This window comes from Lampetra fluviatilis, chromosome 8 (assembly GCF_964198595.1).
Source record: "Lampetra fluviatilis chromosome 8, kcLamFluv1.1, whole genome shotgun sequence".
In the NCBI taxonomy this organism is placed as follows: Eukaryota; Metazoa; Chordata; class Hyperoartia; order Petromyzontiformes; family Petromyzontidae; genus Lampetra; species Lampetra fluviatilis.
Genome location: NC_136282.1, coordinates 3,528,288 through 3,545,429, shown reverse-complemented (window position 1 = coordinate 3,545,429; position 17,142 = coordinate 3,528,288). Strand labels below are relative to the sequence as shown.

General features: G+C 42.2%; 1 protein-coding gene across 1 annotated transcript in view; it reads right to left on the bottom strand.

The window, feature by feature from the left end:
- The window catches only part of TMTC2 (transmembrane O-mannosyltransferase targeting cadherins 2), a 273,918-nt gene that overhangs the window by 93,945 nt on the left and 162,831 nt on the right, over window positions 1-17,142 (bottom strand). Inside the window, exon 3 of the mRNA XM_078858886.1 lies at window positions 6,055-6,620. Coding sequence (XP_078715012.1) covers window positions 6,055-6,620 — 566 coding nt within the window. The remainder of the gene's footprint in view (window positions 1-6,054; window positions 6,621-17,142) is intronic.

Genomic DNA, 17,142 nt, shown 5'->3' with positions numbered 1-17,142 from the left:
GACAGATGCAAAGGAATGAATAAACAATAGAGCCTCAAGAGCAATATCGCAGGCTAAATTATAATTAATTGCTGATAAGACCGATTACCATTACACTACCAAGGGAATGATATGAGGAACATTGCAGGAGTGCAAATACAGCAGGACTCGAATAACCCACACTCAGATATTCTGCAAAGTTCAGGGAGGGGCCAATTCCTCCCAAAATATGTGGCACGCCACACATCAGCGGCATCAGCGGCATCCAGGCGTGCCAACCTCATTATCCGCGAATCTTTCGCAGACTACTGGAGCTGTGTGACTCGTCCCACTCGCAGCCCATTGCACCAATCTTTCAACGGATTAAAAATCCTTCGCGGGGTCCGCAATCTGTGAGTCGTATAAGTGGACAGGGATAACATGGAGCTGCAGGAATGGAACTGCAGGGAAATGCGCAAGTGAGATGGTTTATAGTAATTATTGTTACCGTATTATTTATTTAGCTTTTTGTTTTGTTGTATTGCATCAGCATAGACCATCTATGCTGACGTGTTTAGCGGGAGAACAAAACACGTTTAACATACACCCATATGGCACATTTGGGACATATTGATCATAGAAAAACTCGTAATCTCATGATCTGCGTATTTATCGCAGATAAATGGAACCACGAGTCATACGATTCCCCTCTCGTCTGCAATTAATGCAATCGCACGGCGTCTCCCTCCCGTAACCAACAGGACACCACACATCAGCACAAACATGTTTTCGTTGCATGACAGAACTGACCTCCACGGTGCGCCACGGATTACAGGACACACGATATGGTCCTCCCCCCATGTCACTGCGAATCATTTGTGTGCTGCTGTATGTGGGAGTTCCACCCCACCCCACTCTGCTACGACGCACTGAGCATATTTACAATCGCTGTTTTTGCAGGTATTTAACTGCAGTGCACTTAAAACAAGAGTGCAATCTGCATGCAAACAGAGAATCAGAGAATATACAGAATTTTCCCCAACATGATACATGCATGCGCTGTAAATAGCTGTGCCATTCCCACTGGAATTCTCGCCACTGGCCACTAATAATATTTTAGATTTTGCCATTTCATGATTGATTTGCTCTACCTTGTCAAAGTGCTGTGATTTTATTTTCTAGTGATGCACTGCTCAGGTAATTCATGAAGCCATTCCGCACCAGTCCTGTGTTGGAGTTTGTCTCGGGGGCAGGCTAATTCATGGAATGGACACTTGTACACGGAGTTATACAGTTTGGTGTCTCTCAGCTCTTTAACATCGCGGACACGTTCTGTAAGATTAATTATTTCATTAAACAGCTCCTCTGTGTGTTGCGTGCAGTGGGTGCATTCAGGCAATTAAGCTAATTGCTTATCGGGTCAATCAACTCACCTGCCTGCTAAGCTTTGACAAAGAGGACAGACCTGTGGATGGCGTATCGTGCAGTGGTTTGTTAATTTTCGGTATGTGTCTGCACAAGGACACAGACCAAATGAAAGGATGCATGTAAAAGCAAATGTAAGCAGATATCCCATTCGATGTTGGTACAAATTAATAAAAACATATTCAGGGACATCAACCTACCGGCATTCCAGACAAATATTATCAAGCGGCATTTGTTCAACTCGCCAAGCTGTGGACCGGTTTTGATGTTTTTTTAGTCACGTTAGCAGAGTGCTCTTGCCAATCCCATGTGGCAATCTGAAAGCATTTGTTGAACAAGCCTGACGATGCTGATGAGACCCAGAAGATCAAAACCGGTTCAGAGTTTCTGTGCGTAAACAAATGCTGCTGGAGAATATTGGCCTGGAAAGCCGGGAGGCGAACTGAATACAAAAACGTGTAATTTACATGCGAAGATTGCAGAATGGACATCCGCTTATATTTGCTTTTAGCCACAATACTCAACGCACGCTTCACAGATCAGTCCGTGTTAACTCAAAAACAAATGTATTCACAAAGTACACATGTAGACACATTGCTGTGTGCATCCCGCCGCGAGAGGAACGCCAGCTAATTACGCCGCTCCAATTTGAAAGGCTAATTGATGCTTGGTTTTGCCTTTCAATTCCAAAATTGTTATTGTCTGACTTGGTGCCATAAATAAGCATGTGGATAATTAACAAACAAAAAACATACTTTAGAACCACTGTGTGAGTAATAGCACTGAGCAAGGCTGCGATCCAACATTGATAATGAGGGTGGGCACGGATTGCTTAGCGACAAACTGAAGCAGAGTTTCTGCAAAACTCAATATGGAGATTCGGCATGTAATGAATTGTATGAATCATCAATGGTATTGACTAAAACTCATTTTTGCATTCAAGTTTACATTAATTGCAACAATCCATGTAATATGCATGCATTTACCGTGTGAAAATGTTTTGGTCATGTTAAATCAATGTTGATGGAATGACTGATACTGTCCAACAGACGAGATGAAGAGCAACACAAACTAGACAGCAAAATTTAGACCAATGAGTGATTCGCGATTCGAAAAATCATGCACACAAATTGTGACAATTCATAAACTCATAGAGGATGGAGGAGATGAATCGTTCCACGCTCGATTAATATTCACAATGAATGTAAGCAAACCAATGTGCCTGAGGAAGAAAATGTTCAATCAGTGCATACAATTAGTTATGAAAATATGAACCAGCAACATAGACACTGACAAAGAAAACAGAACGAGCGAGGATATATCCTTGCAATTACACTGGAAGACAGAAAGTGAAGAACATGGATTGAATAACAATGGAAATCAATGTTACTGACCATTGACAACAGTAAGTGGCACTCGGGTATGACATTGCTGAAATAAATCGTGGCCAATGGACAAGACTGGGGATGGAATGGGGGCCAAAGGAGAGAATGTGCCCACAATTACATCCGCCATGGGGATGGAACTACACGATCCGTTCACTTGCAGCAGCAAGACGGATTGTGGCATCGGGGTAACAAGAGGGATTGTCACCACGTGGAGAAGCCTTCACCCAACAGTCGAGAGACAATGGCGGAGTATGATCTCTGCACAGTGAGGTGTTTGAACATCTATCGACTTTGTTGATATGAGCTAAATTTTGAACTCACCGCTGTCGATACTTTGTCAGTGAAACAGCGTCGTAAATCGCTTAAACTATGACAACAAACACAGCGAACACTCCAAAACATTGGACGGCATTTAATGTTAATAATAACAGTTTAGACTTTGCTGGGCTTAGGAAGGTTTATTTGGTGAATATTTTCAGGCCAATAACAGTCAAGGCATGGAGTGCAGTCATGTGTAAGTCTTTTTCTCACGTATAGCTGAATGTAAAATTCCCAAATCTAAGTAGGTATTAAGGCTTAGTTTATCGAGCCGATTGAAGGCATCTTCCTATGACTTTACTCCGCAGTGGAGAAATAAGGATCATAGGAAGACCGAATCTCAAAATGTCACAGGCTCGTAAATGTGAAGTTGGATAAAATGAATTTAAACGTCGTTTGCCATTGATAAATAAAATTACCGTGTCAAATTAGCGAGAAATGTATGCCAATAACTCATAGCCAATACTGGAGATGAGCAATTCTAATTGAGAGGAGTAGCCAAGCCACATGAGGGTACGGTAGTCTGCAACATAGAGCTAGAGTCGTAAGTCAGGTCAAATAAAGTTGGAAAGACTGAGGAAAATTCCAAATGCCAGCAGTGCAATGTTCCATTTTGCAGGCAAACAGCTCAAGTTCAAGTTAATTTATTAGGTATAGCCCTGTGAGCCATTCGGCTCTTGAATCGGGTGCAACCGCAACAAACAAAAAACAAAAACAGTGGAGACAGGCGAGAGGTGTCAAACAAGTGTCGACACCAAATCCGAGAAATCAAGAGGCAGAATCAAGGCACACAGTTTTGAAGACTGTAATAGTGGCAATATCCACGTAAGATAAGAAGGTCGACTGAACAATGAGAGAGTAGCCGTGGCAAATGGGTGAGGGCAAACTCTTCAACCAGGAGGACAGCTTCATGATGGATTCTTTCTAAGAAGCGAATACCAGATCGTCGCAGGATTATATAAGCATTGGAGAGAGACGTATGGTCACAAATTCCTTGCCTATAACCCGTCAAGCTTGGTTGTTCTTTAATACAGCTTTGATTTATCAGTATTATTAAGGAAAGGAAACAATTATATATGCGGACAGGGAGAACAAACAAAAACATTTAATTGAACATATCCGTATTATCTATATAAATAACGACCTTAATCTGTATGTCTCAAAAGCCTCTAGGGTACTTTCCGACAAAGTAGAAAGCTGGCATTTACTACATATGTAGCTTTTAGGACACAAATAACAGAAAAAAATCGGAAAATCCGAATGTTTTTATTTGAAGGCCCCTAAATCTCGATTTTAAGTGTCCCATAAAAATGTTTGTGCGTGTCATTCAGAAACCATTCAAAATATAATATTGTGGGGTTTTTCGTTTGATAGAGCGTTAAAAAGCAAATCAAATGAAGGCGAGAACCATTGTTCTATCTGTTATTGTTTTTGGAGCTATTTTCGGATTAAAGCGTTTTTTTACTCAAAAATACGCATTTTGTAATATACAAATCTGAATAATTTGAAAACGGTAAAAGATAGGAGCTTCCCCTCAGAATATAAAATTAATTCATGTTTGCTATTTCTAATAAAAAGCAAACGGAATCTTTACATTGAGCGGTTTCCGATGGGTACGTCTTTAAATATAAAATGTTGAATCAACAACTCTAGTTTCATGGAAAAATACACATTTTTGGAGTAGTTGTTAGTGTTTGATCGTAGATAAAAATTCAAAAAAATAAATCATATAAGCTTTGAAAACTTTTGCCTGACGAAGACAGTCTTTATGAACTAGTTCATAACAATGATTTACATTTATAAGGCACGTTTCATCCGTAGATCCCAATGTATGCGCCGTAAAATTGAGCTTCAAATCAAGCCGCTGATACACGAAGAAAAACCGTGACATATAGCCTGGATTGCCCTTCCAAACACATCCACAACTGAAGTGTGTGAGTGAAAAATTAAAAGCTTCGCAACAAGGCGATGCATCTGAGGGTGTGCCCGTGGGTACGCGTCCATGCACATGTGCCTACTCGTCAGCGCAGATTAAAGCATTGTCATAGTCCTTGCATTTTGCACTTTTGTCAGCGTGTGTGTATATCTTTGTGCGTGCGAGTCTTTATTCAGGTAAGCTATGCTCACACTTCAGAGTGAGCTGACATACAAATACTGAAGTGACATTCCTAAAATTCGTAAGATTCAGCAGGGAATGCCTGAGGCTCAGAGATTCAAACCAGGAATTCTAAGTTTGAAGATTACAAAATTCCACTCATATATTAGGATTATGAGATATGTTTGCCTAGAGCCTATTCTTACATAAGTATGGAGTGGTTTTGATTTGCCATCGATCATTGAAACGTGCTTTGTTTCATTAGAATAGACCTGGTTTGTGAGTTTTCTGCAAAAATATGTAACTGCCACCAGCATCACATTGCCACCACCACCACCCAACACCATCACAGCCAATATACCATCACCATCAGTACGACCAAAACCATCACTGCTGTAAGAACCGTTATATCCCTGACCATCTTCATCAAAGCATCATTATACTCATCACTATCATCACCATATAACCATCATTACAATCCACCATCATCAACCTCACCTTCATCACCACCACTGCCACCTTCAACACTAGCATATCATCACCACCACTGCCACCTTCAACACTAGCATATCATCACCACCACCAAACTCAATGCTACCATATCACAAAAAATACCCTCATCACCCCCAACACCCCCAACACCATCATCAGGATCATAATGGTCTTCCTCACCACTATCATTACCAACCTCAAGGTCCTCACATCACCACCACCACCCTCAACTCTCACACAACAATAACAACAACAGCCACCACTCGCCAATACGTGGCGGCAACGTCAGCACGGTGCTTGTGCCAGGCTCGGTTGCACTTTAAAGCCACGTGAATTCACGCGACAGACTCAGGTGTGCCGGGTTAACCTGCCCGTTACCTTGTAGAGGAGTGGCAGCAGCTCGCCGAGGGCGAGACGCGAGTGCACGAGCACGTCGTAGACGGCGCACACCGCCAGCACCGTCACGCCCTGCTCCTTCCACAGCATGCTGCTCACGGCGCACAGCAGACTGCAGCCCAGCCATGCCCAGCGCCACCACCTCCTCCTCCTGCGCAGGCTGCTGCTGCCGCCGCCACTGCTGCCGCCGTCGCCGACGACCCCGGCGCCGGCGTGGCTCCCGTGCGCGTTCCCGTTGGTGTGCCGCTCCCGGCAAGGGACCGCGCCGTCCTGAGTTCCGGCTTCGGTGACGGGTGAACGGTCGCGGCAGCCCGTGTGGGGCAGTGGAACTCCGTTGGTTCGGTGGTGGCGCTGGTTGTTATGGTGGTGGTTATGGTGGTCGTTGTGGTGATGGTGTTGTTCGCCGTCGGACTGCGCATCCCGGGCGCGGCAGTAGCGCGTGTAGGCCAGAAGCGAGAGCAGGAAGAAGAGGCCGGCGCCCACGTCGGCGCGGCCCACCACACCGGCCACGGCCTCCGTGTGCACTGGGTGCACCGCGAACAGCAGGCCTGCAGGCGTACGCACACAACCACAATGGTCCCCCCCACAGTGTCGCCTTCAGCATATGTTCAGGGCAAATACTGTTAGCGAGCACCTATTGAGGCTGGCACGGTATACGAGGAGATTGGGCGAACACCGTGAACTGGCTGCTTTTGTCTCCCCAATACTGATGTGTACACACACAACACCAGCTGCTTATTTAAGGCTGAGTCGATAATTTATAAGAACAGTTTTCATTGCTATTAGCCATGAGTGGGAATTGAACATGGGTCACCGGGTTCATAGTGTCGTGCGCTACCCAAAGACATACAAACACAATCACTTAGGGATGGCATTGGCTGTGGTGTACATGTACAATCGTAATTTTTTTATATCAACACCCTCATTTGTGATGGTGCCATGATGTAACGGTTAGCTCACTGCATATTCAACTGAAAGCCCAGCCACCTTTGTACCACATGAGGTATGCATTAAAGGATGAGTCGACCGAGAAGAGCTGTGCGAAAGGTTAAGATTCAACTTGCCACTGATATTATACATGGCCATGAATTGAAGCCAGGTTGCCAGGATTGTAATGCGGTGCAGAAATCACAGCACACACACACACACACTAGTAAGTTTAACTCAATACTTTAACCTTGAATACACAAATATGAAGACTATTCTCCCCACTGGGCAAGTCTTATTAGAGAGTGGCAGCGATGTTACAAATACCTTAATCATGTTTCGATTCTCCCAGAGAAAATATCATGAGTTCATTTACAATAAAGTGAAGCTGCTACGACCGTCTAAATGATATAATAAATTAATGTTTTGATTAATTATTTGAATAATCGATTAATAATATGTATATATATACATGGAGTTTGCACGAAATTTTCATACGTGAATAATTTCCGTGCCCGAGGCTCAGAACGTGCTTGTAAAAAAAGGAGTTAATGGTGATGATGTAATTGTTGTGGAAGGCAAATGCCCAACATACACCCCCATTTCTAAATTGCTGCCAATTTACCGATTGCAAGAAAAATACTGTAATTTTTTTTTCATATAATAGTTTTTCGCACTAACATTAAGCCTGGGAGATACTTGCAGGTATACAGGACAGTTCTCGCCAATACCAGCAAAGGTATCCTAGCGGGGCCATGATTACAATTGCTATAACAATACCAACACAGTGGCATTGCCAAGAGATAGTGGGATTACATGAAATGCATTCCATTAAGTTATATCACAGTATTCCTCATTTCAGTGTATACTTTTCTAAAAAGGGTGTATGCTCTTTATGTCATGAACGCTTGCAATAATTTGTACAAAATAATTGTATTAAATACATCCTGCATATAATATATCCACCTCCGGGTTCTCAATTGAACAAAGCGTCCGATTCGTTAAATATTGTTTATTATTACATTATTTTTTATTTAAATAGAAATATAATTGAAGCACATTGGTCGATGGAAAAGTGTGTGGCTTGACAAAGAAAGTAAGGGTTGACTTTGACAGAACCGAGTTGTTTTTCTGGCCACAACAGTTCCTTTGAAGTGCAATGCACTTGGTCCATCAAAGTTCAGAGGCTTTAATTTTCACCCAGAAGAACTCTTAGTCTCGCTCCTCAAGCCACTCGTCAGAGCAAACTTCAATTTCACTGACGGTCACGGCACACGTGCCAATCCATCAGCATGGAAGGGGACTCCACGCTGGCAATGTGGACATTTGGAGTGGAAGATGGCAGCAGCCTTCACGCGGCCCACTCTGTCATGTGAGGAATCACGATGAATGCCATCATCAACCTGGCGACAGAACATCAATCAATGATCTCCCGGCCTCCAGAGCAACAACTCAATGTAGACATTTCAATGTGGCCTCAGTGTGATGGTCACAATGAAAATTCTACTCATTATACAAATCATCTATAGATTGGAATTCAGCAGCAAACATTTTTTTTATAAATATATAATTTGGTCAACATGGATAAGACAAGAATATTATTATATGCATTTTTCTCAAATTATTTAATGAGTTAGTGTTTAATTTGACTACATAATGTGACTGCAAGTGCTGCAACAACCGGAATCATGATGATGAGGGCAGTTTGCCATAGGTAAAACAAGTAAAGGATCGTATAGGCGCATGAACAAACACTACAATACAACTGTAACATCTTTGAAAAGCATGTATTGAGGTTGCAGTGGACAGGGATTTTCTGGAAAAGGTACATTTGTATACTGTATAAAGGTACCTAAAGCAATGCAAATTAGAGTATACATGAAGCTAACCATCGAACACAGAAAAGTCACTGCATCGCACGCTTGCAGATGCGCTTCTGCGACCGTCTGGAACGCTCTTCCTTCCAATATTAGAAAGCAACTGAAGCTATGGGCTTTTAAAATGGAAATTGAAAACTTATTTCTTTATAAATGTTTTTTGTTTTTAGTCTGTTGTCCTTCCCAGCACCTCCGATAAGCACGGTTGGATACGTAGAAAAAAGTTCAACATACGTACATACATGTTTACCTTGTGGTAATAATGCTGGATGCGCCACCGCATTATGTAATGTATTCTCGTGCACAGAGTTCTGAGGGAATATGGAGGCCTGAGGCCTAATGCTATTGTGAGGACAAATCACGAGAGTGCAGTGTCATCCAGTCAGATGTGAAAAATTCTGCACTGGTGGGCACAACGGGATGTTCACTCATCTGCATTTAATCAATTATTTCCAATGTGTCCCTTAAAATGGATCACATTAATAATGGCATTTTACGGCCTAGTGATACGTGGCATGTATATTAAGGGGAAGGGAACTGCTGCAACGGGACACTCAGTGCCTGATTGGTGTGCCATGCCATGCTTCGCCAAAACACACTTCACCATCGGTAATGTATGCACAAACAACCCAATGACCAACACGACATGCTGTGGTGTTGGCTGTTGCGGTGGCATTGGCGTCACCAATGTTACGAAGCCCCACCTACCCAAGAGCAAGAAATGCTGCCAACTGATGAAGATGTGGACACAGCAGAGATGTATTCTGTTGGGGAGTAACTGGCAGTTCCGTAAATACTGTAGTGTGGTCGCAATGCGTGGACAGGGAGAGTCGGTCACACACAGGATACCCGATGATCACTGTCACATTCTAATCCTCCTCCGCGTGCGGTGGTGGGAAGACATGGACAAGGGGCCTGTGCCAGAGCCCGGGGCATAAACAAACTGAGATTATTAGAATCACAATAAATAATAAAGTTCATGCCACTCACTCACTTACACACAATTGCACACTTGTCACTGTACATCTGAATGCACGCGCACGCACACAGTGCTGTTCGTTGTAAAATTTGAATTTTCAGGAATTTTTTTAATCCACTGGTGGATGAAGGCCTCCCAATGCTATCGGTCATGGGGCTTGTTTGATCATACTTCATCACCCTGGACAATGTGGGTTGGTGAGGTTAGCAAGTGACTATTAAGGTCAGCATGATGCACAATGCTGTGCTGCGACTATTCCCATGCTCGGCCACATTTGCTTCCGCAAATTTTATGCCGACACACCACATTAGGTACATTCAGGCTTAATCAACAAAGCGGAGGCCCAGACAGGGTTAATATGAAATGTTTTTATTATGCATGGTTATGAATTAAGCCCTGATCCGCTTGAATTTTCCTATATTGATATCCACACATCATCCTTTCCGGCTGAGTCAATTTAGAGGAGACTCATGCCACGTTCATAACCCAATTTTCCATTGCTGTTGTGTTTGGCTAGAATTTGGATTCAGATCGGCAGGATCGTGGGGCTGAGCTAACCACATTAACATTCGTGGCCCCCATACGCACGTACATATGTAAACAGACACACTCATGCATATACACCACACATTTTTTTTTTAAAATCACCATTAAAAATTACAAGTATTTATAACAAATAGAAGTATAACAATTTGCTTACCATAGCTATGTTTATTTATTTTGCAAAGTAATTTAAGTGTTGTTTAACTGTAGGGCTGCAGAGTTCCATGCAGACCTAACCATTGCTCTTGATCCCAGAATGTCTGCTCTTTGCCAGCCGGACAAACTCACAAACTCGCAAATAGAGCTTAATTGTGTGAATAAAAAAACGTGTTTATCCTGGATATCCTGTGATACAACTTGCAGGAGGGCTGCACACTGTTATTGCATGTTCTTGAGGCAGTTGTCAGGCTCATTTTGGGATCATTTATTTTCGAGGTGCAATGTAGAGTCAACATTCTCACAGGCACATTTTTATTACTTCAGCCACTCAGGGATAATGCACGATCTCCCCAGTTCCCACACAAGCACACACACACACAATGCCCGTTAGTTTTATAGACTGTTGGGCCAGGTGCTGGTGGTAATAACGAAAGTGGTTGGGCATGGTGCAAGTCATGCCCTACCACTTTTGTCTCCCCATTGTTGACCGCTTTGACCTGTTGGGCTTACAGTGATTGACCTAATGAAGGCACAAAGTTAAAATCACAATTGTATTACACTTTTCACCAATTGGACACAACTCATTATACACGGTGCACACATTCACAAATGAGTACACATGCACAATGTTTGTATACGTACAAATACCCACATAAGCATGCAACACACACTCGTGATTGCACTTGTGTGCACGTAAATACAAAAAAAACACGTGCACACCATACAAAGAGGGAGATCCCCCGTATTGCCTATTCGGCAAGTTCTGTTAGTGAGCACCTATAAATGTCAGCACAGCACACAAGCAGGTAGGTGGCCAGCACCACGCCTGACCGCCTTTGTCTCCGCAGTGCTGATGTTTGCACATGGCACCAGGTACTCATTTGAGACTGAGACAACCTAGGGGAGGCACAGGAATGGTTCAGATAATTGTCACTGGTATTGGCTGTGAGTACGAATTGAACTCGGTTTGCTGGGTTCATAGCACAGCGCATGAATTACTACACTACTGCTCCCCACACAATACATACAAGTATGAAAGCACACCTACAGATGCACATGCGTGTATATACATAGACAATCATGTACACAAATGCACGTGTGCGCATCCACAACCACAAAAAATTGCTCTACATGCACAAGAACAATTAAAATAACGTACATGTATGCAGATACACAAAATAAATTCCAAGACAACTTTACAACATGTCAAAATAACACATAACATTTGTAAGAATGTTAGAAATCGTGTGAAATCTTTTCTATAACTTGTCCGACCTCATTATGGGATAAGATAAATATTATTTGTATCATCAAAATAAATGTTATTAATTTGTACGTGACTCTATATGCAATATTTTTCACAGGAGCATTAACAAGAGAGCACTTTTTAAATAGACAAGACACCTCCAAAAAAGGAGGGATACGAAAAAGATAATATAAAGACAGAGGTTGTATTAACAAAAGCAAGAACAATACAATAATTTCTGACATTTCAGATGCATGCATTTGTATTACCTGTGTTGTCTATGCAGACAAGACCCTCTGAAGATCAGCAAATGGACTAAGTGTGGTGAGGAAATGTAAAAACCGACAGAAAACTAGATAAACTAAATCCACATGTGCCCTGATATATTTGAAATGAGAGACCTCAGCATTAAACTCAAGGCATGCAGCACAGTCTCAGGCTCTTGACTACAAAGGGATAGCAAAGCTGCTCTGTAGACTCGCAATGCGTAAAGACAGCTCTGAACGAAATAACTACATTCACTGGTATCTCCATAAATATCATAAGGCAGTAGAGTGGACATGAACAGATCTCAACATCATGGGGTGGGGGTTTTTTTCGTGTGGTTCTTTGGACAATTTTTCTTCTAATTTTACAATAAAAACACCAAAAGAACTGGCAGTAAAACACCGTTAAATAAGATGGTATGAACTGGGACCAACTGTGCAATAAAAAATAAAGTGTGTATGCGTGGGGAATCAGGCAAATATTGCACAGGCCTTATTTTGCTTTGTCAATGTCCATGCCCGTCAGCAACATAAGCATACCACTTAAGCAACGTTGCTTTTTCACAGGTCGATTGATTTCACAGAAATAAGCGGGCAGCAGCGCTGCACATCATTTCATATTCTTGCTCCGATGTCCGGACTGCCCACCTTCCACGTCCAATAACTCTCCAGACGTAATGTTCAAGCGTGACAGGCAGAGTTTGTTTTTGGTTTGGTCTGCGTTTGCGAGTTTCTGTGTGTGTGCTTGTTTGAGTATGTGAGTGATCACGTGTGACCGTGCGTGTGGCATCCTAGGAGTTGGTGAACTATCCCCATTGACCTGGTTTCAATTCTTGACTCTGCCCACAAGTGACATGGAGTGTCTGAATCAAGCTGATGCATGCCCAAGATTAACTAGACCAAAAATAAGCACAGTTATTGGTTCAGCCAGCACAGTGGAGACATGAGCAATTAGTCATGGTGCTGTATTCCAATCAGAGAGCGTGTTCGCTAACAGGACTCATCCCACTAAGTTCATACATCACAACTCCACTTATCTGTGGCCGTATTATCCACAGCTCCCGATTATTCGCAGGACCAAAATGGTCCTTGGGAAATCCTTTCATCTGCAAAGCTATTTCAATTATCTGTGATTTTGCTCCACTTACCTGCAAGCAAATCATGGATAATCACAGAAAAGACAGTGCATTTTCTTATGGACCCCTCTCATGCACAAATGTTTCATAACTGTGAGGAAGACTGTTACGGTGAATGCTGAACCGCTGTGCCGCTGTGGCGTCGCTGTCATGACGCTGTGCACGGGATCAGTGCGGCACGCGTGTGCCCGTTGCACGGTGCAAAATATGCGGATAATCAGAGTCAATCTGCAAATTAATCCAATTATCTGTGATTTCTTGATTTGAAGCTTTCGTGACTGCAGGAATCCATACTCTTTAGTTCTTTCGGTAAAGTCACGTAGGTAGAAAAATAAAATAAAACAAAAAATAATAAATCACAACGTTTCGATCGCAACACAAGCGGTCGTCCTCAGGTGGGAAAAAAAATCCAGCAGTGGAACTGCTGAACTAGCGAGAGAGCTGTTACAACAAGAGGTTATTTATGTGGTGATGGGCAAGCAAGCGGGGTCTGAGCTGGAAAGGAATTCCATCCCCGGACGCAAGCACGTCAAAGATTTGTCCATGAAGCCATCCAGATATATAAACACAGAGACAATTTCAACCGAGAAGATGGGTATAAGCTGAGCAATCATTGGAAGGACGTTATTAACCAAGCAAAGTCGTAACTTGCTGTGGTGCTTCCATTCTTCCCTGCCGTTTGGCTGTTATCTCTGACTCTCTGAGTTGCATTGCCCTGTTAGGTGCCTCTGCATTAACGGGCTGGGGTCTCACTAACATGGCCACTTCTGCTCCCTTAGCCTCGATGTATCGATGGTTCTGGCTGTGCGATGGGCTTTGTGTCTCACTGGCACGACCACCGTCGTCTTGCATGGACGCGCTTGCCTCACAGCGCAGTTGGCAGCGCCGCAGCTTGTGTTACACATAGACATGACATTAACTTACTAATCTCCCTGCCTAATCTCTCCCATCAACATAGTGCTAATCTCTCATTAAACTGCTGTTGTGCGCATATGCGGGGATGATACTCTTATGCGGCGACGGAAGCTCATTTCATGCTAATCTCTCTCCCTAATCTCTCTCTCCCTAATCTCCCCCATTAACACAACTGACGTGCTTGCGTCCAGGGATGGAATTCCTTTACCGCTCAGACCCCGCTTGCTTGCCCATCGCCACATATATAACCTTGTTGTAACTGCTCTCTCGCTGGTTCAGCAGTTCCACTGCTGGATTATTATTTTTTCCGCCTGGGGACGACCGCTTGTGTTGCGATTGAAACATTTTTTTTTTCTACGTGACTTTACCGAAAGAACCAAAGAGTATCTGTGATTATCCACAATTTTAGTTTTCAATAAGCATAGTACAATTATACAATTATTGTTGATAATCTCGCGAGTAACAGCATCAGCCATACCCCCCCCCCCCCACATTGTCATGGATAATTGGAGTTCTGTACTTTTAAATGGGGATATTGAGCTCCATCATTGTGTGGAGCGGTAGGTAGCACAGTAGCTCATGCAATTCACTGCGACCACTTGAAACTCAGGTTTGATTTTTAGTCACACACCAGTGACAACTGGTTTCTCAACCTGATCTGGGCCTCCCATAGGCCCATGCTGCGTAAAATGAGCTGCTGTTGTCTTGATTAAGGTGACCAAGCATGGTGAGAGCACTGGCTCTTGTACATGGCTGGCCTTAGCTTCTGCTTGCAAACATCATTATAATGCTATACTGGAAACATTTGTGTAGGTGTGGTATTTTTACAAATATGCATTGGTGGTGACATAGCCTAGGGGTAGTGTGTTCGCCATTTGTTGCACAGGTTCACGGTTCTAATCCAGATTCAGAAAATGTATTTTACTGGAGAAATCCAATTTAGCTATGAGGCTCTTTTTCACCAATGTCCAAACCAGCGCCTGGCCTGGTTATAACTGCAAGTGTATTAACTATCTTCATCACAATAGACCTTAAATACCCTGTGATGTAATTCACAAAAGTAGGCCATTGTGTGCTGGCATCATAGTCCAAATTTACCAAATTTGAAAAGTTTCCCACAAATGACGCCATTGGAAAATATATGGGAATCATTACTGAAAACTTGGCAGGACCCTCCTGAAAAAGAGTCATGAGACTCAGTGAGGCGTTCCTGGGTAAATGAGCGTAACAATAGTAATAATAATGTATTTGTGTTTGTGTGTGTGCCACATTTCCAGGCTTGGATCTCAGCCATGTAAATTAGCAGCGAATGGTATCTGAAACTGTGTTGGGCCTTTTCAAGGTCAACTCAACCTCACTACACAGTCATGTGCTGCGTATAACTAATAGGAGCTCACAAATTGTATTTCTCCACTTGCTCTAATTTTAAACAGGAGATTTTTGTCTTTATCCTTTTTATGTGTTTGTAATGAGTATCTATGTACAATATATGGGTGCATTATGTTCCACAAATAACAAACAACAGCTGTTTCTACAAAAGCAAAATGTAAAAAAGCACGACAATTCATCATTATTATTATTATTATTCATCCCATCTCTGCACTGGTCACCACAATATTAGGATTACTGGGCTGAGCTCACACATTTGCATTTTTGTCAAACACCACTCAAGTTCCAGTCTTTAAAAATAAAAAAAACTTTCATTTGCTGAGATAATAATTATGGTGCTTCAATGTAAGGCTAGCAAAATTAGACCGACAGCTCTGATTGTTTGGGCACAAGTGTAAGAAGCACAATTTTCATCAGGATTAATTTGAATTCAAGGATCTATTTACTTATGAATATAATAACATTTTATGTATCAGAATGTAATGCACGTGTTTTATCATGCCGTTTAAACTACCTTTCAATCCTAGATTTGAAGCTTTCGTGACTGCAAGGATTCATACTCTTAGTTTTTTCGGTAAAGTCACGTAGGTAAAAAATGAAATTAAAATTAATAAAAATAAAATAATAATAAATCACGACGTTTCGGAGGCAACACAAGTCTCCGTCATCAGGTGGGACCGTCACAGCCAGATTTGCTGTATCAAGTGAGGCAGGGATTCCAAGATGCCCCGCCCCCCCCCCTCCCGATACGTTCCATTCATTGGCTACCACATTCTGATAAGCTCCCCTCCTCTCCTCCCCCTTAACTTGTATTTAAGAACTTGCATCTTGGAATCCCTGCCTCACTTGATACAGCAAATCTGGCTGTGACGGTCCCACCTGATGACGGAGACTTGTGTTGCCTCCGAAACGTCGTGATTTATTATTATTTTATTTTTATTAATTTTAATCTAATTTTTTACCTACGTGACTTTACCTTTCAATCGGTATAAATGATCAAATAATGTTAATTTGTGCAACTAATGTGGTAACTATGGATATGGGAATGAATAACAGTGAATTGATGATGAAACAAGTTTATTGCAGAAGCATTAACATGCACAAATATGCACTTATTTTCCATGATCACATATGCCATTATTGTTATATAATGTTTATCTTGAAAGCCACAGTTACTCATTTGTAACGTGCACAGTTTCCTTCAATTAAGATTTCACTAAATCCCAGCATTCAACAAATTCATCCTACGGTGTATGGATAAAGAGTCGTGTAAAGCGATTTCATGAAAAAAAGTTTTAAGAAAATCTGCCTTTGTGAACTATTCCCTAACGTACTTAGAAACATAGTAAAATGTGTTAACTTGTATTAGCCACACACCCCTGAAGGCTAATAATTACCTGCAAATTACTCAATCGGGATAACATAACATTGCACTGACGTGGGAAAAACTTCACAGGACCCTCATAAAAAGATAAAGTGAGACTTTCTGAGGTAAACAAGTGTAATAATATTAGTATATATGCTCTGTGAGAGTTCAACATTATTTATCTCATGATGTGACTTTGAAACGAGTTTCATGGAGAAAAAAAACCTCATCATATTCCAGTAAGGACCATCCATTGTGTGTGACATC